At 45.6% G+C, this 21,660-nt stretch overlaps 4 protein-coding genes across 7 annotated transcripts in view; 2 read left to right on the top strand and 2 right to left on the bottom strand.

Annotated features, from left to right (window-relative positions):
• naglu (N-acetylglucosaminidase, alpha) overlaps nt 1-2,372 on the top strand; it is an 11,213-nt gene extending 8,841 nt beyond the window's left edge. The window contains exons 5-7 of the mRNA XM_083536771.1: nt 152-408; nt 516-1,243; nt 1,342-2,372. Of these exons, the coding sequence (XP_083392897.1) occupies nt 152-408; nt 516-1,243; nt 1,342-1,824 (1,468 nt within the window). The 3' untranslated portion in view covers nt 1,825-2,372. The remainder of the gene's footprint in view (nt 1-151; nt 409-515; nt 1,244-1,341) is intronic.
• A 261-nt stretch (nt 2,373-2,633) lies between these two features.
• coasy (CoA synthase) lies at nt 2,634-7,970 on the top strand. 2 transcript variants are annotated; one of them, XM_083537345.1, is made up of 10 exons: nt 2,634-2,794; nt 4,138-4,831; nt 4,905-5,119; nt 5,211-5,342; nt 5,444-5,633; nt 5,735-5,799; nt 6,340-6,424; nt 6,515-6,612; nt 6,702-6,848; nt 6,954-7,970. In XM_083537345.1, exons 2-10 carry the CDS (start codon nt 4,171-4,173, stop codon nt 7,023-7,025), a joined length of 1,665 nt encoding a protein of 554 aa, XP_083393471.1. In that variant the 5' UTR covers nt 2,634-2,794; nt 4,138-4,170; the 3' UTR covers nt 7,026-7,970. The 2 variants fall into 2 exon arrangements, with proteins under 2 accessions (XP_083393471.1, XP_083393470.1); XM_083537344.1 differs by having other exon boundaries at nt 4,135-4,831.
• On the bottom strand, nt 7,092-14,312 carry LOC310723591 (myosin light chain kinase, smooth muscle-like). 3 transcript variants are annotated; one of them, XM_083536855.1, is made up of 15 exons: nt 13,715-14,312; nt 12,805-12,840; nt 11,172-11,299; nt 10,885-11,041; nt 10,492-10,803; nt 10,224-10,323; nt 9,946-10,149; nt 9,646-9,863; nt 9,383-9,506; nt 9,133-9,282; nt 8,917-9,037; nt 8,699-8,789; nt 8,483-8,623; nt 8,133-8,342; nt 7,092-8,091 (listed from the first exon to the last, which is right to left on the bottom strand). In XM_083536855.1, exons 1-14 carry the CDS (start codon nt 13,869-13,871, stop codon nt 8,137-8,139), a joined length of 2,145 nt encoding a protein of 714 aa, XP_083392981.1. In that variant the 5' UTR covers nt 13,872-14,312; the 3' UTR covers nt 7,092-8,091; nt 8,133-8,136. The 3 variants fall into 3 exon arrangements, with proteins under 3 accessions (XP_083392981.1, XP_083392980.1, XP_083392982.1); XM_083536854.1 differs by having other exon boundaries at nt 7,092-8,342; XM_083536856.1 differs by lacking the exon at nt 12,805-12,840 and having other exon boundaries at nt 7,092-8,342; nt 13,715-14,115.
• An 844-nt stretch (nt 14,313-15,156) lies between these two features.
• Nucleotides 15,157-20,783, bottom strand: abcb8 (ATP-binding cassette, sub-family B (MDR/TAP), member 8). Its single transcript, XM_083536899.1, has 16 exons — nt 20,510-20,783; nt 19,807-20,134; nt 19,358-19,513; nt 19,185-19,279; nt 18,993-19,098; nt 18,184-18,345; nt 17,999-18,084; nt 17,827-17,924; nt 17,644-17,749; nt 17,537-17,570; nt 16,824-16,960; nt 16,644-16,738; nt 16,395-16,528; nt 16,095-16,242; nt 15,760-16,010; nt 15,157-15,470 (listed from the first exon to the last, which is right to left on the bottom strand). Exons 1-16 carry the CDS (start codon nt 20,614-20,616, stop codon nt 15,387-15,389), a joined length of 2,127 nt encoding a protein of 708 aa, XP_083393025.1. The 5' UTR covers nt 20,617-20,783; the 3' UTR covers nt 15,157-15,386.
• Nucleotides 20,784-21,660: the final 877 nt, after the last annotated feature.

Here is a 21,660-nt window from a genome sequence, read left to right as displayed (position 1 = left end):
ATATATATATATATATATATATATATATATATATATATATATATATATATATATATATATATATATATGAAGAAGCAGCACCCCGGGGAGAAATTTCTTCGGTGAAATTCACAGCCCATCACTATATACACACATCCCGTTTCTTCAACAGCTTGTTTCCTGAAGCCAACGTGACCAAGCTGGGGCCATGGAGCCATTTTAACTGTACGTACTCCTGTGCGTATGTCCTGGACCCTCGTGACCCACTGTTTACGCGCATCGGATCTCTGTTCCTGTCCCATGTGGTCGAAGAGTTCGGGACGGACCACATCTACAACACGGACACCTTTAATGAGATGACTCCTGGCTCTTCAGACCCCGCCTACCTGGTGTCCATCAGTCAAGCGGTGTTCGCCACTATGACCTCAGGTAACCTCGGGCGTGGAATTTTCGCGATACAACAAACCCCACACAGATCTTGAATAAATGTCGTATTTCCCGGCAGTCCGCTCATTTTAACTTGCTTTTTATTGCAGTGGACGAGCAGGCCATTTGGCTGATGCAGGGCTGGTTGTTCATAAGCAACCCAGAGTTCTGGAAACCTCTGCAGATCCAGGCGCTCCTCCGCGGAGTCCCCCAGGGACGCATGATCGTCCTGGACCTCTTTGCCGAGTCCATGCCCGTTTTTAAATACACAGAGTCGTTCTACGGTCAGCCCTTCATCTGGTGCATGCTGCACAACTTCGGAGGCAACAGTGGCCTGTTCGGCGCCATAGAGAGCATTAACTCTGGGCCGTTCGAAGCTCTGAAGTTTCCTGGAACCACTCTGGTGGGTTTGGGCATGGCGCCTGAGGGCATCGAGCAAAACCCGGTTGTTTATGAGCTAATGGCCGAGCTGGCGTGGCGCGAAGACGCGATTAATCTGACCCATTGGGCGACGCTGTATGCCAGGCGCCGCTATGGCGCGGATAACGAGAGCCTGGCACTCGCTTGGCGCCTGCTATTTGGAAGTGTGTACAACTGTACTGTTCCTGGGTACAAGAACCACAACCGGAGTCCTCTGGTGCACCGACCGTCTCTGAAGATGCAGACCGAGGTTTGGTATGATCCAAAAGATGTCTATGAGGCATGGAAGCTGCTGTTAGATGCAGCCCCTTCGCTGATTTCTGTTGGTACGTTCCGTTACGACCTGGCGGATGTGACTCGTCAGGCTGTTCAGCTCCTCACGACGGAGTTCTACAAGGACATACGAGATGCATACCAGGTAAATGAAAATGGATATCTATTGAAAGTATGACAGTGTTTATAAATTAGAAGTTACAGAGTTATGAAGGAAAAATTATGTATTACAAAAACATTTAGGCCCGAAAGCTTCAGGACCTGCTGACAGCTGGAGGCGTGCTCGTCTACGACCTCTTACCCGAGCTGGACCGCCTCCTTTCGAGCGATGCGCACTTCTTGTTAGGGGCGTGGCTCGAGCGAGCGCGGTCGATGGGCGCGGACGAACGCGAGGCGGAGCTGTACGAGCTGAACGCCCGCAATCAGATCACCCTGTGGGGACCGGACGGCAACATCCTAGACTACGCTAGCAAAGAGTGGGCAGGGCTAACGGACGATTACTACACGCAGCGCTGGAGGCTCTTTGTAAGCACCCTCATGGACTGCGTGGCCCAGGGCCAACCTTTTAAGCAGGACGTTTTCAACGAGGCCTCGTTCCAAAACGAGAAAGCCTTCGTATACAACGGGAAGAGGTACCCCTCCAAACCAAGGGGGGACACACGCAAGATCGCTGATAGGATATTTCTTAAATATTACCCTTATTTTCTGAAGCGGTTACAACCATAAAAAAACATAGGAAATAACTCATAGGATGTGGTTTATTTTTCCAGTTTCAAGTTTTTTCCAGTTTCCCAATCTGGGTTTTCAAATTTCCTTGAAAAACATTTGAAAACTCCAATCGCACAACGTTATTATTATGCTTAGCCAATTAGATTAGGGCGGGTCGGTATGTATCGTAGGATTAAATGTACCCAAGGACAATGGACTTCTGAATCCTGTTACATTTCCAGAAATGCTACTGGCAAAAGAACGCTAATTACAGTGCAGCCTTTATGATCCTGATGCTTGTAACCAGAAAAGGGTACAGAATAAAGCTGTATCTCATGAGCGGAGCTTCGAAAACAGTTAGTTGGTGGAGATTTCCATAATATCACATTTAGGTCATCTGTCTCACAACATTGAAGAAGACGTGACAAACGTCTTGTTGACATTTAAGACTTATCTGTGATTTGTTAAACTGACACATTTGTGAAATGTTATAATTGAGTTCTTTTTTAAAATACCTAAAACACTACTTTTGTACCACCTCAAATAAAATCTATTCCTTTTCCTTATTGTTTTTTCCCCTCCTCTTGTGTATAGTATAAAAACTAAAAGAAAAAAGAAAAATAAAGGAATATATTGATTTAAAATGTTTCGAAGATATGCGGGAGCTTACATACTTTGTTTTTTACTCAGTAGACTTAAAATTCGAGTTAAAAAGTTAACATTTTTACCACAGAAACAAACCAAAGCTAATATTTCTTGCTAATGTGTATATAAACTACATCTCCCACGGTTGTAGTTCGCCGGTGGACAACCAATCGATAAGGCTGAGAGGCGTCACGTGATTTGATTGCACGCTAGGTCAAATGAGCACGAAGCTAGCGCGGAGGGAGAATGATGTAGCGAATGATGAAATATTGGATGTAAGAGTTATAAGAGCTCGGTGAGAGTGAGGTGGGACAAGCAGGAGGTAAAAGCAGGTTGTTTTGGGGTAAGTATTTGCCGTTTTGTGCAGCGCCAGGAGATTAGCCTGTTAGCGTTCCATTACAGTACAGGTCACAGGGTCTGGGTTCAATCCGAAACCGCAGCCTATTAGATAAGTGAGTGCACTAGGTAGGGTGCACCCTATGTAGTACAGCTAGTAAACGGCTATTTGTGATCCAACTTTCGGGGAGATTTGTTTACCTGTTATTTCTAGACAAACACTGCACGGTGTGTGTGTACGTGTGACGTGTTTATCTGTGTGACGTGTTTATCTGTGTGACGTGTTTATCTGTTTAGTGGACTATATAAACACCACACTTCAGTCACCGCAGTCAGGAGGTCTAGTTTTTATTTACTGTCGGTCTGTCCGTCCATCTAATCAGCTGTAGGTCTCACTCTCCGACTGTCCGTCTGTCTGTCTGTCTGTCTGCCTCTCTCTCTTTCTCTCTCTCTCTGTCTCACGCTCTGTCTGTCAATCTAATCAGCTGTCTGTCTCACTCACTGTCTGTCTTACTCTCACTCTGTCTCTCTCTCTCTCTCTCTCTCTCTCTCTCTCTCTCTCTCTCTCTCTCCCCCCGTGCCTGCCTCACTCTGTCTGTCTGTCTTACTCTCTGTCTGTTTGTCCATCAGTCTAATCAGCTGTTTGTCTCACTCACTCTCTGTCTCTCACACTAATCACACATCTAATCAGCTGTCTGTCTCATTTTTTGTCTGTCTGTCCATCTAACCATTTGTCTGTCTCACTATAAATCTGTCTATCTTACTGTCTCTGTCTTTACATTTAACCAGCCATCTGTCTCATTCTTTCTCTACATCTAACCAGCTTCTTGCTATCTGTCTGTCCAAATAACCATCTGCCTGTCTCATTCCCTATTAGTTTGTCAATCTAACCAGATGTCTGTCTCACTTTATCTGTCTATCTAACCACCTGTCTGTCTGTTCATCTAAACAGCTGTTGGTTTCACTCTGTTTTACTTTCTGTCTGTCTTGCCATATAAACAGCTGTCTGTTCATCTGTCTGCCTTTCTGTCTGTCTGTCTGGCAATATAATTGTGACTATCTTTTTAGTTGTGTCCTGTTGTCTGTCCATCAGCTATTGTTTTACTGCAGTTGTCTGTCTATTTACCAACTGTCTGTCTTACTACCCCAGCTGTCAGAGGACATGTCTGTCTATCTTATCAGTTGTCTCTCTCACTTTCTGTCTGTCTGTCCATCTATCCAGCTGTCTATCTCACTATATCTGTGTGTCTGTCTGTCCATATAACCTTCTGTTTGTCTTACTCCGTGTCCATCTGTCTACCTAATCCTAAACCTGTCTTTCTCTCTGTCTGTCTGTGTTGTTTATAGTAGATTGCCTGGAGTACGAGTTGTCACCTGTCCACAATGTCGATGTTCAGCACAGGGCTTCTGGTCCTCACTTCCCCTCTCCACACCCTACCCCTCCGCCTTGCTCCCGTCCTCAAATCCGCTGCTAAACTGGTGGAGCACACCCTCTACGTCCACCTCCACCCAGGCCTTAAACTGGGAACCGGCTGCCCGACCCGGCCTGTTTTCATCCCCGCGTCCGCCGATCTCCCGGGCCTCATATCGCGCGTGTACAGCAATGCGGCAGACATCTGCGCTCACCTGGACGTCCGGCTGCTCCTCGCTAACATCTGCGCCAAGCAGGACACCACCCTCGAGCCTTTTCCCTCTCCTCAGACCCTTTCTCAGTCCCCAGAGGTCGTCATGACCGATTTTCCCGTAAAGGACTCGGGGAAGACGTCTCTGGTGTCTCGGTGCCTTAAGGTTTACGCCGGGAGCTGCTACAAGTGCTCACCGGGCCTGTCATCCGCCATCTTGTGGCCGCAGCTGCAGGATGTGATGGATGAGCACCAGGAGGATGATGGGACGAAAAGCGTCTCTGTGGAGACGTTCAGGGACGTGGTGGTGGGTGGAACCTTCGATCGCTTGCACGGTGCCCACCGGACCCTGTTAAACATTTGCTGCTTGATGGTGAACAGGCGCTTTCTGATCGGTGTGTGCGACCAGGAGCTGCTTAAAAGTAAGTACGCCCGAGTCTCTCGCCATCACTCCCGAAGTCGTTACAACCCTGACATCATTTTCTGTGCTTCCAGAAAAGGTCCTGAAGGAGCTGATCGAACCGTACAGCAGGCGCGTCGGGAAGCTCCACGAATTCCTGAACGACGTGAAACCGTCCCTGCAGTACGACATCGTCCCCCTGTCCGACCCCTTCGGCCCGTCCATCAGCGACCCAGAGCTGCAGTGCATCGTCGTGAGCGAGGAGACGAGGCGAGGCGGCGAGGCCGTCAACAGGAAGCGAGCGGAAAACGTACGTGGGTCGCAGCTTCACTTCACAGCAAGAGTGGCACGTTAATTATTAAAGTGGTTTTTTTTTTCCGGGTGTTTGTTTTGCCATGCAGGGGCTACCAGAGCTGAAGCTGTGCGAGATCCCTCTGATTAAAGACACACATCATGCCGACATCGAGGAGGAAAAGATCAGCTCGTCGAGCCTTCGTACACGCCTCCTGGGCACGCTCCTCGTCCCTCCAACGGTGACTTTTGATCAATATGTAAAAAATCACTTAATGTGTATATTTAAAGATACACGAATTGAGTACACTTGTGACTAACCTACTATGTTGCCCCATATCAGCCCCACCCTACTCTCCCCCAGGTCCCGTACGTGATTGGCCTGACGGGGGGCAGCGGGAGCGGGAAGAGCTCCATCGCCCAGAGACTAGAAGATCTCGGAGCCACACGGATCGACGCCGACCAGCTCGGGCACGAAACCTACAAACCCGGCACGGCCGCCTATCACAGGATAATACAGGAGTTTGGCTCAGGTCAGAGCAAAAGGTCAATGATGCATGCAGAACAACGATGCAGTCCGTTGTTATGGAAACGACTTTTCAATAACAGTCCATTATTGTGTGTTTCGTGGCAGACGTTGTGAACGAGGACGAGACAATTGACAGACGAGCCCTGGGAAAAAAAGTGTTTGGAAACAAGGTAATAATAATAATAAGACAATAAAAAAAAAAACGTTAACCGATTAATCAATCGATTAATTAAGTTTTTTTAAAAATGGATAGTGGATTCAAACTGAAACAAAAAGGAACACTCAAAATAAATATGCAGTTCATGAACAAAAAACGACAGCACATGGCATCAACGATTCGCCTCTAGAGGCCGCTCTCGCACTGTATAACGCAACCCGGAAAAACTAATCGGTATGGGTTTTTGCAGATAAGTTCCAGCAGTAAGAATCATTTGATCAACCGATAAATCGGTCGACCTGCACTTGTAATAAAACCAAAATATTATGTTACTTCAGAAATGAAGATCAGCATAAATTTTTTCAATTATGATTTTATTTTTTCATTTTTTCACAAACGTGTCAAACCAATCAAATTTCTAGTTGGTGACCCCAGGGCCATCTAGCAGGTGTCCAATAACGTCGCCGTTTTTTCCTTTTGTATATTGAAATATTGATGGTTTCTGTAGCCATGTTGCCATACTGATGGTGTGTGTGTGTGTGTTTATTTATAGGAACGGTTAAAAGTCCTAACTGATATAGTGTGGCCTGAAATTGCACTTCTTGTCAAAGCAAAAGTACAGCAAGCCAAAGAAGAAGGTGAGTTTCTTTTCTATTGACTTTTTAAAATGTTAAACTTTTTTTTTAACACCATTTGAATATATTTTGTGTTTGTGTGTGTACACACAGGGAGGCGTGTGTGCGTGGTGGACGCTGCGGTGTTGTTGCAGGCCGGCTGGACAGAGATGGTCCACGAGGTCTGGGTGGCCATCATACCAGAGGAAGAGGTGATGATATGAAAGTCGCGCAAATTCCGCCGATGGCTTCGTCTATCAGTTTAATTAGTTTACGCCGATTTTATCTGTCCATCCGTCAGGCTGTGCGGCGTATAGTGCAGCGGGACGGCGTGAGTCAGGAGGACGCTCTGAGGAGGCTGCAAAGTCAGTGGTCTAACGCGCAGCTGGTGGAGCGGGCCAATGTGGTCCTGTGTACGCTCTGGGAACCGGACGTCACTCAAAGACAGGTAGCCCCGCCCACGAGCGGTTATTTTCAAGTTTCTTTTATTTATTTACATGGAAAATATTAAAGCAATGTCCTTGTTTGTTTGTGTGTGTGTGTGTGTCTACAGATCAAAAAAGCCTGGGATCTACTGCAACTTCGGATACAGCAGAGAACCGAGGAAACCAGATTTCAACCCTAAGATTACTTTTTTTTTTTTACACACACACAATGTTGAATTGTAAGTGTTTCAGATGGAGCAGACGTACATCTGATTCGAGGCTTAACACACACACACCATGTTAGAGCAAGTGCGTGCTGGAAAACACTTTTACGTGCTCATGTGGTTTATGAGGACCTGCTTGACTTCTTTAGGTGATGTCGTTATCCGTTTTAGCATCATTTTAATTCGCCTCACGTAGAAGCGCGAGATTTTTAAACCCTGATCTGATCATGTGACTTATTTCTTTATCTTTTCTTTAGATTTTGTGTAGCTAGCAAGGACCTTGAAGAGTTCATTTTTTTATTTTTTATAAAACGACAGAATAAATCAAAAGGTGAAGGGAAAGATATTATCGTCCGAATCTTTTTTTTTTAAACTGCCATGAGACCCGATACGTTGTCCTACGTCCTGAGAGAGCGAAGGGATGGACCCCACGTTTTGGAGACTTTCCTACTCTGAACATGAACAAAAATGTTTGTGTTTCGCAGCATCAACTGTCGCAGTGATGAGTTGTTTTAATTCTTTATTAAATTATAATATTACACAGTCACAAGCTTATCTCGATATTTACTGACCACTTTCTTAAGAAGGACTCTAATCCAGTCAGCCAATCACAAACCACCACCAACGTTCACATTAAAATGTTCGTTCAAAAGTCCTTGGTGTGGTTGTTGGGTTTCACGGTTTGACTTGATGCTGCTGATTTTCCACACAAGAACCACTTGTCAGAAATCCAAAAGATATCAAAACCTCAAATAACTACTCTTTACAACTGTGGTAAACAGAAACACGTTTGCGTGTGCGCTAAACAGGTGCACTGGTGTTTTATAAAGTGGTCGTAGTGGGCTATATTATGAACTCCCTTAAAAGATTAAATAAAGGCATATGCTGTGGTATGTACTAAGTAATAACTAGTGGTAGAGATGTAAATAAAAAAAAAAAGAATGAACTCTGAAGAATAAAATGAAAGGTGTAATCCTGAGAACAGCCATAATTCACACGTTAGTCGTCAAGTGGTGACCCACATGATGACCCCGGACTGCACTTGGTCCTTGTTCTTCTCCCCGACTGAGCCTTTTCGTCCACGCCTCTAGTTAGCAACAGTGAGCCTTGCCGAACACAGCGCCTGGCCCAGGCGATTAGAGGCTTGGATCTTGTACATCCCAGAATCCCGGGGTTGCACCCTGGTCAGGGTGAGTGTACACAGCCCATCCTCTTTGTACTCAATCTGCACCCGCTCGGTCTCCTCCAGAGGCTCATCATCAAGCAGCCACACCACTTCCGGGTCGGGATAACCTGCGGGAAAGAAGTGGATGAACGTGAATGCTCTTCTTTGCTTGTTTAAAAATGGAGCAAACTAACCAAAACTGCAGACTGGTTTAAAAGTGTGCCCTTTTCTGTCAAGCTTGACAGACCTAGAACCTGTTATAGGTTACCGTCTACGATGCAGGCCATGTGCACAGTTGCTCCGCAGGGCTCTGTGAGGTCCTGAAGATTTTGCGAGAAATTCGGCTCGCTCCTGAGTTGCTGCTCCAGAGCTGCAACGGCATCCGCTGCCTCCTTCCCCAGAGTCATGTCTGGCACAGAAATGTGGGGTTTTAGCATTTTTACAGTAAACAGTAAGAGTAAGAGTGAATCTTAGCCATGTTTACCAGTCACGTGGCTAGAAGGAGAATCGGAGGTGTACAGTTTGTTGGAGAGGTGCGCCATCCTCTTCAGCGCCAGCACGGCTTTGCCAGTTTTCTACAACATTAACGTTAAAGATACTTATGGCTGTGTGGTAAACACCCAAGACAAACAAGACGCCTTGAAAGAACTTGAAAGAAGAATACAAGTCACATAGGCTATAAATCTAAAACTCTTAACACACCTGCCATCTTTGTCTGGCCAGGAAACGCCGCATCTTTTCTTTATTCAGGGTTTTTGTTACTCGACCGGAGGAGAAAGCCATCCAGGGGTGAGCCAGAGCCTGCTCACAAGACATCCTCTCCCTGTGTGTACAAGTGTGTAAGAGACAAAAAGAGTCTATAAAGTACATCAAGGCAACTCGGGGGTGCTATGAAAGCAGTGCATGATCTCAGCAAACCTCTTCTCCTTCTTCAGCAATTTGCATATAAAATCCTTGGCTTCCTCAGTAATGTCGTCAAACTCTGGGTCAAACTCCCAGGTGGCAGCAGTGACCAGTGCCAGAGTCTCGGCGTCCGAGCTTCCCTGAAACGGCGACTCTCCGCTCAGTCTGACGGGTAAGATGGCGAAAGATAAAAACACAAACTCTCTTTCTCTCTCACACACACACACACACACGTTACACCCGAACCAGAACTTCCTGTACGTACAAGATGTAGCAGATCACTCCGATGCTCCACATGTCTGTTGACAGGTCCACGTACTCGTAGCTAACCACTTCCGGGGCCACAAACTCGGGTGTGCCGTGCATCACCCTTATAGGCTTTCCAGGTTCTGTGGGAAGCGATCAAAAGACATTGAGGTGATTTCTAGTGCTAATAAGTCTATATTTACCCTAATGCTAAGATATTAAATTGGTGTGGTGCAAAGATCTCCTCTTCCAAACTCCTCACCCCCCCACGATGCCACTCACCGAGTTTCCTGGCCAGGCCGAGGTCGATGATCTTGATAAGTGTCCCGGTGACATTGAGGCAGACTATGTTCTCAGGTTTGAGGTCAAGGTGTACAATATTTTGGCGGTGCAGATACATGACACCTTCCAGAATTTGGCGCATGTACTGCATGCTGTTGGGCTCGGTGTGCTCAAAGTTATCATCCACGATACGCTCAAAAAGCTCGCCCCCGGCAATGCTGGAACACAAAGACGATCGCATATCATGAAATTAGCAAAATCATGATGCCTCTTTGAAAGAAACCCCATCGGGTCACTCACTACTCCATGATCAGGGCGATCTCTGAACGTGTGTCGAACGCCCCCAGACACTGCACCAGCTTTGGATGGTTCAGCTCCTTCATCAGCTTGATCTCCTCTCTAGCGGCGTCTTTGTCCTTGGAGGCGATCGCGCGGTAAAACTTTCCGGCACACACGTAACCCGTCTCTTTATGGGTCAACCGGAACACCTGGCCAAACTTCCCTCTGTGGAAAGAATGTTCATGTGACCGGATTCACGTCACAGACTTAAACATGTCTGTGTTTGGGAATATACTCACACTCCTAGTCTTTCATGGATGTTGTAGCAGTCTTTGACCTTGTGAGTGGTGTCAACAATAACGTCCACTTGCGTGGGAATTTCCTCCTTCTGGAGCTTCACTGAGAAACGAACGTTTTGGATAATTGTATATCTGTGGAGCTGAAAGCATTCTATTCTATTTGTTTAGCTTTGGTCTACAGAAAAGTCGATCAATTATGACAGCATCACAGTATATTGTAGGTCGTTGGTTGTGACATAACGAGTGTAAAACTGTAGTCTGTGTGTACCTGCTGTATCCATCTTGATGCAGTCCGACTCTTCACTTGGCTTGCTGACTCCCACAGAGTTACAGGCTCGAACACGGAAGCGGTACTCACCCTGCTCGTGAAGGCCCGAGCGGACCCTATACGTTGTGTCCTTACACTCTGAGGTCAACACGCTCCAGTCCCCGGGGTCACCAGGACCGCAGCTTTGCATTTCTACCACGTAATCTCTGATTTGTGACCCGCCATCGTAACTCGGTCCACTCCAAGACAGAACTAAAGAGTTGGGAGTGAGCTGGGACACGTACGGACACGACACTGGGCGTTCCGGCCGATCTAAAAAGCGAACAGAAGAACATGAGACTTTTGAAAATGGTCACCCTGACCATCACTAAGGTACAGAGAGCATTCCGACACCTCTGATGCTTAGAACAATTGTGTGTTGAGAGACGCCTCGCCGAGTTTGGACGAAGATTGTGTAGCTTCCTACGTCCACAGGAAGAACTTCCAAGATGGTCAAGACACTGCTGTTAGCGCTGCTCTCAATGCGAGTGCGATCTCCGTCCACCACAACCTGTATGGTAAGAAGCAGAATGGAAAACTTGCACAGAAACCTATTGCACATCAGGTTTGTTCCATCAATCATGTATCTTCTTGCTTTCCTATTATTTAGAATGTTCAACGATGAGTACTTGAAGCCAGACCTTTTTTCCGTTGTAGATCCAGCAGGATGCTGTAGGCCCTGAGCAGCTGAAGGAGCAGGAAAGTTGTGCTGTCTTGCCGACACACACCTGCACCTTTTCCACAGGGTCCACAAACTCAACCACAGGTCCTGCAAAAAATAAAGGGAGAAAGAGATGGAAATGAGGGGACCACACCTTGCATCCACTACATTGGGGGGAAAAAAGCATAGCCATAAAAAGTGTTGCCAACAACTTCACAAACTCTAAAATCTCCTTTTCAAGGGAAACAAACACTTGTAGGTTCTCATCAATGAAATACAAGGTACCTTGATGCATGTCTGAGATCTAAACTGTGCTCTACGATGGAGAATTGGATAGAAAGACAATTATTGTTTATAGGACTCTTTTTGCCAGCGAGTCACTACTTCTCGTTATTTCCATAAAGCTGTTATATGGTATATTGTACATGGTAGATAGAAAGTCAATGTGGTCGACAAGGTCCAGATATGGTAGTTCTCCATTTATAACCCAAGGACCAACTTTGGAGGACATTTAAATTTATGACATTTGGCAGACCAACTTATATTTATATTGTTCAAACAACTAGGAAGGTATGGGCTAAAGGGCCTTGCTCATGGGCCCAGGAGGGCCAGATTGGCATGGCTGGGATTTGAACTCGTGACCTTCAGTGCCAAAGTACAATGCCTTAACCACTAAGTTACCATCCCCCTTCAAAGTCCTGATTTAACTACACTATAGGTAGCACCAAGGGGTGCATGATGACATTATGAAAGGAAACAATGGCTGCCCCTGGCTGTTAGAAAGGGGTACAGTATTTGAAAATGTACAGAACTCACAGAACCTCTGGTCAACGTATGTTTTCATGAGCTTCATATCAAAGTGCTCTTCATTTTTGTGTTTTCATTGGCAAATAATTGGACCAAACATTCAGGAGTATACTGGGTCGCCACGGTTGTGGCAGTTTGGGGGTACATTTGCAGCAAGTTTGCAGGGTAAAACAGCAAAAAGTTTTAAAGGGGGGGTATTGGATCTTTTCAAAATAGTTAGCATCTACCATGATTTTGTTCGACAGCAAATAATTGACTGCAAATGTAATCCATTGGCACAATGGTACGCAAAGCAAGAAAGAGCTGTGTGTCTACAACCATTTGCAGAAAAATTTCTGGCGGACAAAATGTCTTTAAAGATTGGGAAATGTTGACAGAAATGAGTGCACACCACCACCACCATGAACTTAACCCTCAGCTTTAAAGCTTGGTGAGGCACCAGTTGAGAAGTTGAAAAACCACATGTGATGCAAGCAACAAAGTGTAAATATGAAACTTCTGCTGCAAATGTACACCACAGCCTAAAACTTCTCAGAAGGCACAAGCCAATTCATGACAAACGACTAACACTATATACTTCACCCCAACTTGCTAGTTATTTTTAGCTAGATGGTGACATAGCAGCTAACTAGCCAGCTAGCTGAAATTGGTGACTCTTTGTGAAGACCAAGATCTAAAAAGGCTGCTTTTAGACCTAACATCAGCTTGATCATGGACACCATGATGTTCCACAGTCCAGCAAATCAGACAACCTTAAGCATAGATTAACAGTGAAATCTTCGCATTAAAGTAGCACACACGCTCACCTGGTGGGCCGGACGCTCTTCTCTTGGAGATGATGTCTAAAGCGTGGACAAACAACAAACCAAACATATCAGAAGAACAATCCAGGTACATATGGAGAGGTGGGAAGGGCAGAGTCAGTCATGTGACCTTCAGGGCGGGGCCAATAATGGTTTAAAACATGATTGAAAAAAGTCTGGATGAGTTTGATTCCTTTTAAACGATGGCACAGCACATTTTTTATCTGTTTATTGCTACATTTAAATGTCAAACATTTTTGAGAAAGGGGTGGAGTTTAATAGCAGTCTTTCTCCTTACGCCTTCTTCCATCATACGTCTCTTTTTACTTACATCTATCCGTTCTTTCTGTCCTTTTTTCTTCACCTATCTATCTGTCTGTCTGTCTGTCTGTCTGTAGATTTCAAATTTCAAATTTGTTGATTTTCTTGCTGTCTGTCTGTAGATTTCAAATTTCAAATTTGTTGATTTTCTTGCTGTCTGTCTCTCCCTCTCTTTTTATATATCAATTTTTTTTTTATATATATCCATTTCTTTCTCTTCCTCTACCCCGTTTTACTCTTCGTAAATGTTTCTGGTTTCTCAATTTCTATCTATCTATCTATCTATCTATCTATCTATCTATCTATCTATCTATCTATCTATCTATCTATCTATCTATCTATCTATCTATGAATTTCTCTATTTAACACTCATTCTCTCTCTCTCTTTCCCTTCTTTCTGCATTCACTATATATATATAGGTTTTGCTATAGTATTAAGTTTATAAAAAAGCCCCTCCCCTCCTCAGTGGGAGAGTACTCTATCGTGTCGTTCTTCCATCGCTCTCCTGCCTCACAAGATCCCTTCATCCTGTTCTTGTTTCTTCACCAGGACCACTCGAGGACGTTCTCAATACAATGACCTCAAACTGACCTTTACGGTGGTCTGTCGTCTCCCTTCTTCTCGGTGGCGTCCCGTTCTCCACGCTCCCTGCCTCGCATCCTGCACTCTGAGATTCACCTGACGGCTTCAGGTCCACAGTGATGGAGGTCACGTAAAACTTCTTCTCAGCACCTCCATCGCAGGCCATCGTTCGCCGAGTGCCGACAATTCCTCGGGGGCGATGAGAAAGCGCCTTTTTACACACTTACCCTCTTCCTGTCGGGTTTCCTGCTCGGGTTGTTTCGTTTTTGCCACGGAAACTCTATAGCTATGTCTTTACATTGTGCGTGTGGTGTGGTGTGTGCGTGCGAGTGTGTGAAGGTCTCACTGATAGGACTGTCCTCCCTCTCATCTCTAATATGCATCAGAGCAATCAGACTGGGAGTGTCTTCAGCTCTGAATATGTTTGTGTGTAAGTGTGTGAGAGTGTGTGTGTGTGTGTGAATGAGAGTGTGTGAGAGTTTGAGAGGGGGCTCTCAAGTTTTCGGATTTGATTCGAAGCTAAATGTAAAATAACGAAATAAACAAATAAGATACATCTTACACACATACAAACATAAGCAGCTTTTTTTTTTTATCCGATTCCAGAATGTCGAAAAGCAGGTCGGACCGTCCTCCCGTCCCTTTTCATCGTCCACAATGCGTCCACGTCCTTCGTACACATGCTCTTTTGTTGAACTTGTGTGTGTGGTGCATTTGTTCTATTTGACTTTTAGATCAATAGATGTGATGTCAGGCAGGCATTATGCTCTAGAAGGGTGTGACTTCAAATCTCTGCCACACACACAAACACACACACACACACACACACACACACACACACTGACCATATAAGGTCATGCATCTATAGTATAGGAAGGGAAAAATTCCACAGATGCATGTAGGCCCTTCAACACGCAAACACACTTAGACACACACTTCCGAGAAAGATTTCCTAGGAAATAAACTCAGGATGTCCTCATTATGCTGCTATTTCTGAGAACTTAATTGTCCAGCATTCTGTTATTCCCCCCCCCCCTGCAAATTAAACTTTAAATCGTGGCCGTGGGAAAATAAGTTTTTTGGGGTGCCCCATACAAACACGCATCTCAAAACCGTATCATCGGCTACACGTACATCTGCGTTTCCTGTGCGCTTGCCTAATCAGCAGCCAGGAGGTTTTCCAACACAGGAATGTCCTCACAAAGTAGCTACATCGGAAATAAGATTCTCAAAACTACTAGTTCGACCTCCACGTCACGGAGTCACGCGTGCACGTCGCAAACGCTTCGAACAAATCGCGGATGCGTTCGTTTAATTCACCGCGTACAAGTGTCACGTTTTGTGGGGACATTTTGTGAGTTTGTGAGGACATCGTATAAAAAAAGGAAAAAAAAGTATTTATTTTTATATAATGATTAATAGATACAATGATACAGATGTGCTGATCTCCGTTCCAGTGTAGAACTACATGTTTATTTATTGTTTATATATTTGTTTACATTTTGTACATTGAAAGGCTTTGTTTAAAATTAACTATATACATACGAACCATATAGAAATTGACGGGTTGTTTTTAAACATCTGGTAAAACAAAAAGTTCCTGTAGTAACTCGTCCAAACGAACATGGGCGAACATCTGGAATTATAAAAGCACGAGGATAAAAATCCTCGGCTCGGGGCTTCACTTCTGGTCGTTAGTTTGCTGTCTTTGGATCAGTGCGGCATACAGACCTCCTCTGCGTAGCAACTCCGGGTGAGTTCCAGCCTGCCGAAGAGGGAAAGAAATATGTATAGGTGCTTAGAGGTGTGACAATAACTTTTTTGTAATTTTATCGTTAACGATGATAGAACTTTTGCCGAGTGTGTTGTTGTGCTGGTACCTTAAGGACCACTGTGGACAACTGACTCCGAAATTGTTTTATAAATTTTTTTTCAAAGTATCCATCATCTTTCAAGTCAAAAATGTAATTGAATAAATATGATATACATTTGATATATTTTAAAATCTACGCTGAAAAGAAATAACATTTTTCCGTTTATTTAATTGTATTTACCTCCACCACTCTGCCGCCGCTCATGACGCAGATAAGATCCGTCCCCTGGATGGTGCTGAGACGATGTGCGATGATGAGCACGGTGCGTCCCTCGGTGGCCCGGTCCAGCGCCTCCTGGACCACGCGTTCCGACTCGGCATCCAACGCGCTCGTGGCCTCGTCCAGAATCAGCACGCTGGGGTTCTTCACCAGAGCACGAGCGATGGCGATCCTCTGCTTCTGCCCGCCCGACAGGGTCGCACCTCGCTCACCTGGACGCAGTTGGAAGCAGGTGAGGTGAGGCCAGGAAGGATCTTGTGTCTTAAGATCGGACGCTTTAAAGGTGACGTACTCACCCACTATGGTGTCGTAGCCGTCCGAGAAGTTGGTGATGAAGGTGTGGGCATTGGCCTGCTTGGCTGCGGCGATCACCTCAGCGTCCGTGGCTCCTGGCTTACCGAAGCGTATGTTCTCCTTCACAGAGGTTCCGAACAGGACCGGCTCCTGCCGTTAGCACCGGAAACAGACAGCAGATTAAATACACAGCTTGCAGACAGGGAGACAGACTCAAATCTGTACAGACAGACAGACCCAGGCTGAAAGAGATAGAGAAAGACAGGGAGTTCTGAAAAGATTTATGCATCATTATAACGGACCTGACTGATGAACCCGATCACATGACCCCTGAGCCAGGACGGGTCCAGCGTTCTGATATCCACACCGTCCAGCATTACCACTCCGCCGCTCGGGTCGTAGAAGCGCTCAAGTAGCGCCGCCACCGTGGATTTACCTGAGGGGAGCACAGATATTAATCGTTTCCATGGCAAATGCTAAAATCAAAGAATGAGATCAATAAATGATAAAACAAACACACACACACACACACACACACACACACACTCTACCTCCACCCGATTCTCCAACTATAGCCACCGTTTTACATGGAGGTAGGGTCAGGTTGAAGTTCTTCAGGATCTGGTTGCCAGGTCTCGTCGGGTAACTACACAACATCAATTACACGCTAAATATCGTTCTGAGAACAAAAGAAAGAAATATCGCAGACGGTCTAGAAATCGAGCGCCTACCTGAAGTTGACGTTCAGAAAGTCGACTCGTCCTGTCAGTGACTCATGTGGAATCCGTCCCCCGCCTGTCAGGGAAATGGTAGGCTCCGAGGTCATGTACTCGAAGACACGGGCTCCTGCGCTCGTCCCTCTCACCATCTATGCAGAAAGCATCACATCGGTAAAACTCTGATGATGGAGAATATTCGGAAACGTGGGAGGTAGATGGATACAAATTATGATAAATTATGGTTGTTCGAACCCTGAAGGTACATTTGGAATTGTAAATCAAGGGTGTTTCGGAAAGGAGTCTCCAGTGTCAGTGAAGGAAAATGTGATTTTTACTTGTCACATGTACATAATGGCACAGGGAAATTCTTTCTTTGTACATTAGGAAGCTGGAGTCAGAGCGCCCACTGGAGCACGGAGGGGTTGAGGGCTTTGCTCAAGGCCCAAAAGTGGCAGCTTGGCAATACTGGGGGGCTTGACCTTTCAAACAATAACCCAGAGCCTTAACCCCTTCCTTTGTACCGTTTTCCAACAGGTTCAGGAGTTAAACTAGTCTTGAAGCATGGTGGTAGATGCTCTGCTGTCTCAGAGCCTACAGCTTGACCCAAACAATATGTTAAAAAAAAATTTTAATAAACTGAAAAAATTATTGGAAATAATGCTAACAATAACTTCATCACACCGTTATGTTGCCCCAATATGATCTTTTGGTCTGTAATACTTTACCTGCCCGAATAGGACGGAGATGCTGGCCAGGGATCTGCAAAGGACAAGCAGTGAATCGTCAGGGTTTTCGTCGTGATTAGCGATAAATCAGACGCGACCAGACCTACCTTTGAACTGTTTGCGAGGCGACCAAAAAGGACATAAGGTCACCCGGGGTCATGTCGTTCTGCGCCATTAGGGATCCGCCGGTGAAAATAGTGCCCAGAACCAAACCTGGCGAGAGAAGGGTCAAAAATATATATTTTTTGTTTCGTGTATGTTTGCGAATGCTGTTTAGCGTCGGGACTCACAGTTTAGTACAATGTTCGAAAGTCCCTGAAACACTGCAATTCCTCGTCCTAAGGCTTCGTTCAACGTGGCCGATTTCTCCACCTCTCTGGCGTACGTCCTGCAAGATACACAGGTGAGTGATTTCAAATGGTGAAAACACGTGGTTACACGTTTTTACGCTGATGGACCTACTCCAGTTCTCTCTCCTCCATGGCGAAGGCCCTCACAGTTCGAACGTTCCCCAGAGCCTCGTCGGCAACTCCTGTTGCTTTAGATACCTACAACCATAACGACAGTGATTCCTCTCGTTTACTTGCGAAAACCCAAATTCTATGAACCTTTCACTCGCCCCCAAAGGGTAGTTATGGAAGCTTGACCTGCTCCTGAGCTTTTCGGGAAAGCTTGCGCAGGAAGGACCCGATCAGGCCGCCGGCACCGACGAGACACGGCAGCACCACCACCATCAGGCCCGTCATCTTCGGCGAGATTACGTACAGCGACACGACGCAGCCGACCGTCTGCGTGAAGCTCCGTAAACCCTGCAGGTTCGAAAACAGGATCCGTCACCACAACGTTTCTTTTCTGATATCGGTGTACGAGGTGGTTTCAAAGTTTCGAGACTGGCGCTGTTTACAGGAAAGTACTTTATGTATCTACGTTCATATGCTATCACCTTTAAAACAGTCCCCTTGCACAGCAATTCAGCGCTCCCATCGTTCCTGCCACTTCTAAAACGTGTCTTGGAAGTCTTCTTTTTTTGGAGCATGTCAAGCCCTTTCTGCGATTCGTACTGGATCTCCGCAATGGTGTCAAAACGGCGACCTTTGAGCTGAATCTTCATCTTCAAGAAGAGGGCAAAGGCCGCAGGAACCAAATCTGGCGAGTACCCTGGGTGCAGAAGTGAGATTTTGTTGTTTCCGGCGAGAAACTCATGTGCGGGGTGAGCTCAGTGACAGGGTGCGCACATGATCAGAATAGCATCAGTTGCACAGGATGATGTCGTTTGACTTATGGTGCTCCCTGTGACTGTGCCATCTGTTGGTGTGTCACAAAACTAGTCTTGAACCTTTTCGATATCACCTTGTACGTATTGTGATTTTGACAGAACTGAAAAACGTGAGGCGCATCGGCTACGGGAGCATCGCTACGTTTCAAACCGAATTCAGACCTTATCCCACCCTCTTACCTGAGAAATAACCAGCTTAAAAGAAGACTTGAACTCCTGAATGTCAGCAGTGAGGCGGTTCACCAGCTGCCCCGTCTTGTTGGCATCGAAGAAGGCGACATCCTGTCTGCAGGAGAACGTCATCACAGACAATAAGCAGACTGAAACGTCGAATTGTCTCGATGTGAAATTCAGACTCGAAAGGGAACGAACCTTAACAATGACGCAAAAAGCGATTTCCTCATCTCGGCTGCTACACTCTCTCCAACCCGGGACAGGAGAATGATGTAACCAGCGGTCAGCAGACCCTGAGGAACACACCCATGACAGGTATTCAGTTTGTAGGCATATTGGAGTGAATTTGTTCGGGTTTTAAAGAAGTATACCTGGAGGCCATAGAGGCCGAGCAGCTTGAGCGCAGGTGCGCGAATGTCCCTCATGTAATTTCCCACGTGTTCCCTGGTGTACCGGGCGATGATGTTCACCAGACTGCCGAGTATCAGTGGGATCTGGATGTTCAGGGCCGCTGCTCCGAACGCAAGCTAGAACAAGAAGGAAGAAACCCGGTCATAAAATTATGGCTGAAATCCGGAGCCGGCGATCTCTGTGCCCTCTTTTTTGAGGTTGGAGGCGACAGTTGCTGAACTGGCAAGGTAGATGCTTTACAATACAGCACAGCTCTGTCTTCTAATAAAAGTGCTAACAACTTGTTTGAAATATCCAAGTTCCTAATCAAATTAGCGCTCTCTGCTGTCTTTGTTAATTGTATATTTGGATACTTTTTTGGTTTGGGCAACTGCCCCTGAAAATGTCTGTGCACGACTCCTTGACGTACCACGATGGCCCCGATTAACGCGAGGATCTGCGGCCGGATGAATTCCCAAAGCAGCGCCCAGCTGAATTCCGGGATCTCCTCTTTAGCGTGCATTTTCTCTCCGTGGTTGTTGTTGAAATCGGTGCTGCAGTGAGCCACGGTCCCGAACAGCCTCGCCGTGAGCGTCAGAGCGGCCGGTCCGACCACGAACGTCAAAACCGCTCGGGGAGACTCGAGGCGACGCCGGAGGGCTTTCTGAGCCTGGGTCCACATCCGGATGACCGTGCTGGTGTTGGAGTGCTGGGCTGGGGATTGAGGGGTGGTCCGTGGTCTCCCAAGCTGTCCATATCTACAAGACATTTAAAGCTGTGAATCCCAAATCTGGACATGGTATTAGTTCTACAGCGGATCTGGTATTAACTGCGTTATAGCGTCCCGAAATCCCCATCATGCAAGGGATAAAACAACAAGGGTGGCATGATATGGTGGATCTACTCATTAATGTAATATCAATTGATTGTTTTCAAAAAAAATCCTGTAGTGTTTTATTCCCCTTATGACTCCCCTATGAGCCTATTTATAATACGGACCAATCAGAATCAGGTATTCTGGTGACACGTAAGCGGATCGGCGGAAATCTTGTTCTATGTTCAGGACATTCTGGGGTTTGTATTACTTTTGTAGTGTTATGTAGTGGGAATATAGTGGTTATAACGTCTCATACCGGCTGGAATACAGTAGTAGGTCCCTTGATTTAGTCCCATTATTATATCTCAGAAACACCCGATCTGAGGTTTGTGCAAATCGACTATAGCGCAAAAGGTGGAACATTCTCGTTTTTTTTTTCTTTTGTGATTTGCAAATATATAATAAAAACAAGAGATTATTATTAATTCCTGACTTATAACCGCGTAATTCAAGCAAATCTAAACGTGCACCGCCATCTTTAAATCATCCCCCAGTGTTATCCGGGTAAGTCCCGCCTCCTGCGCTACGATTGGCTAACGGTAGTCCGCGTGGTCCAGGAGTATGTTTGCCTGATTGGTTAGTTGTTTTTATACGCGTCGTGCGCCGAACGTCATCCAACCAATTGAAAGCTAAATGTCGGAATGCGTTGCGATTAATAAAGTAGGACCCACCGCTATTCCGGGTTCTTAGGCAGGTGTTTTTTTTTATATCGCCGCTAGGGAGCAGAAAAGGGTCAAAACATAAACATAGGGTTTATTTCTGTCTGCATTTCTTTTTTTTTTTTTTAACATCAAAAACTCTTTTTTCGGAGTCTTTTAGCTCGTCCCCCGAAAATCTCTTGATCTTTCGGAATCTTTTTATTCTAAGACTATTGAATTTTTTTCTCTTTGTCTTTTTGTTCTTCTAAAACTTTCCGAACTTCTATTGATTCTCGTACGTCTGTAGATACTTTTCAATCTTCCTTTTTTGTGAAATAATCGGGGGTCATCATCACCATCATCAACATGCCCATCATCATCATCATCACCCCTTATCTTCATCTTCATCATCATCACCACCTTCATCATCACAATCATCTTCATCATCATCACCACCATCATCACCATCATCATCGTCATCATCATCTTCACCACCACCGCCATCATCACCACAATCATCACCATCACCTTCATCATTACCACCATTATCATCTTCATCACCACTATCACCTTCATCTTCATCTCCACCACCACCATCATCATCATCATCATTATCATCACCACCACTATCACCTTCACCATCACCATCATCATCATCATTATCATCATCATCACATAATCAGAATTATTATGTATGTATCGTGTGTGTGTGTGTGTGTGTGTGTGTATTTTGTGTATATACGGTGTGTGTGTATTGTGTGTATGTATT

Source organism: Silurus aristotelis, assembly GCF_946808225.1.
Source record: "Silurus aristotelis genome assembly, chromosome: 1".
NCBI lineage: Eukaryota > Metazoa > Chordata > Actinopteri > Siluriformes > Siluridae > Silurus > Silurus aristotelis.
Note: the sequence above shows the minus strand (reverse complement) of the source record. Positions and strands in the feature narration are given on the sequence as shown.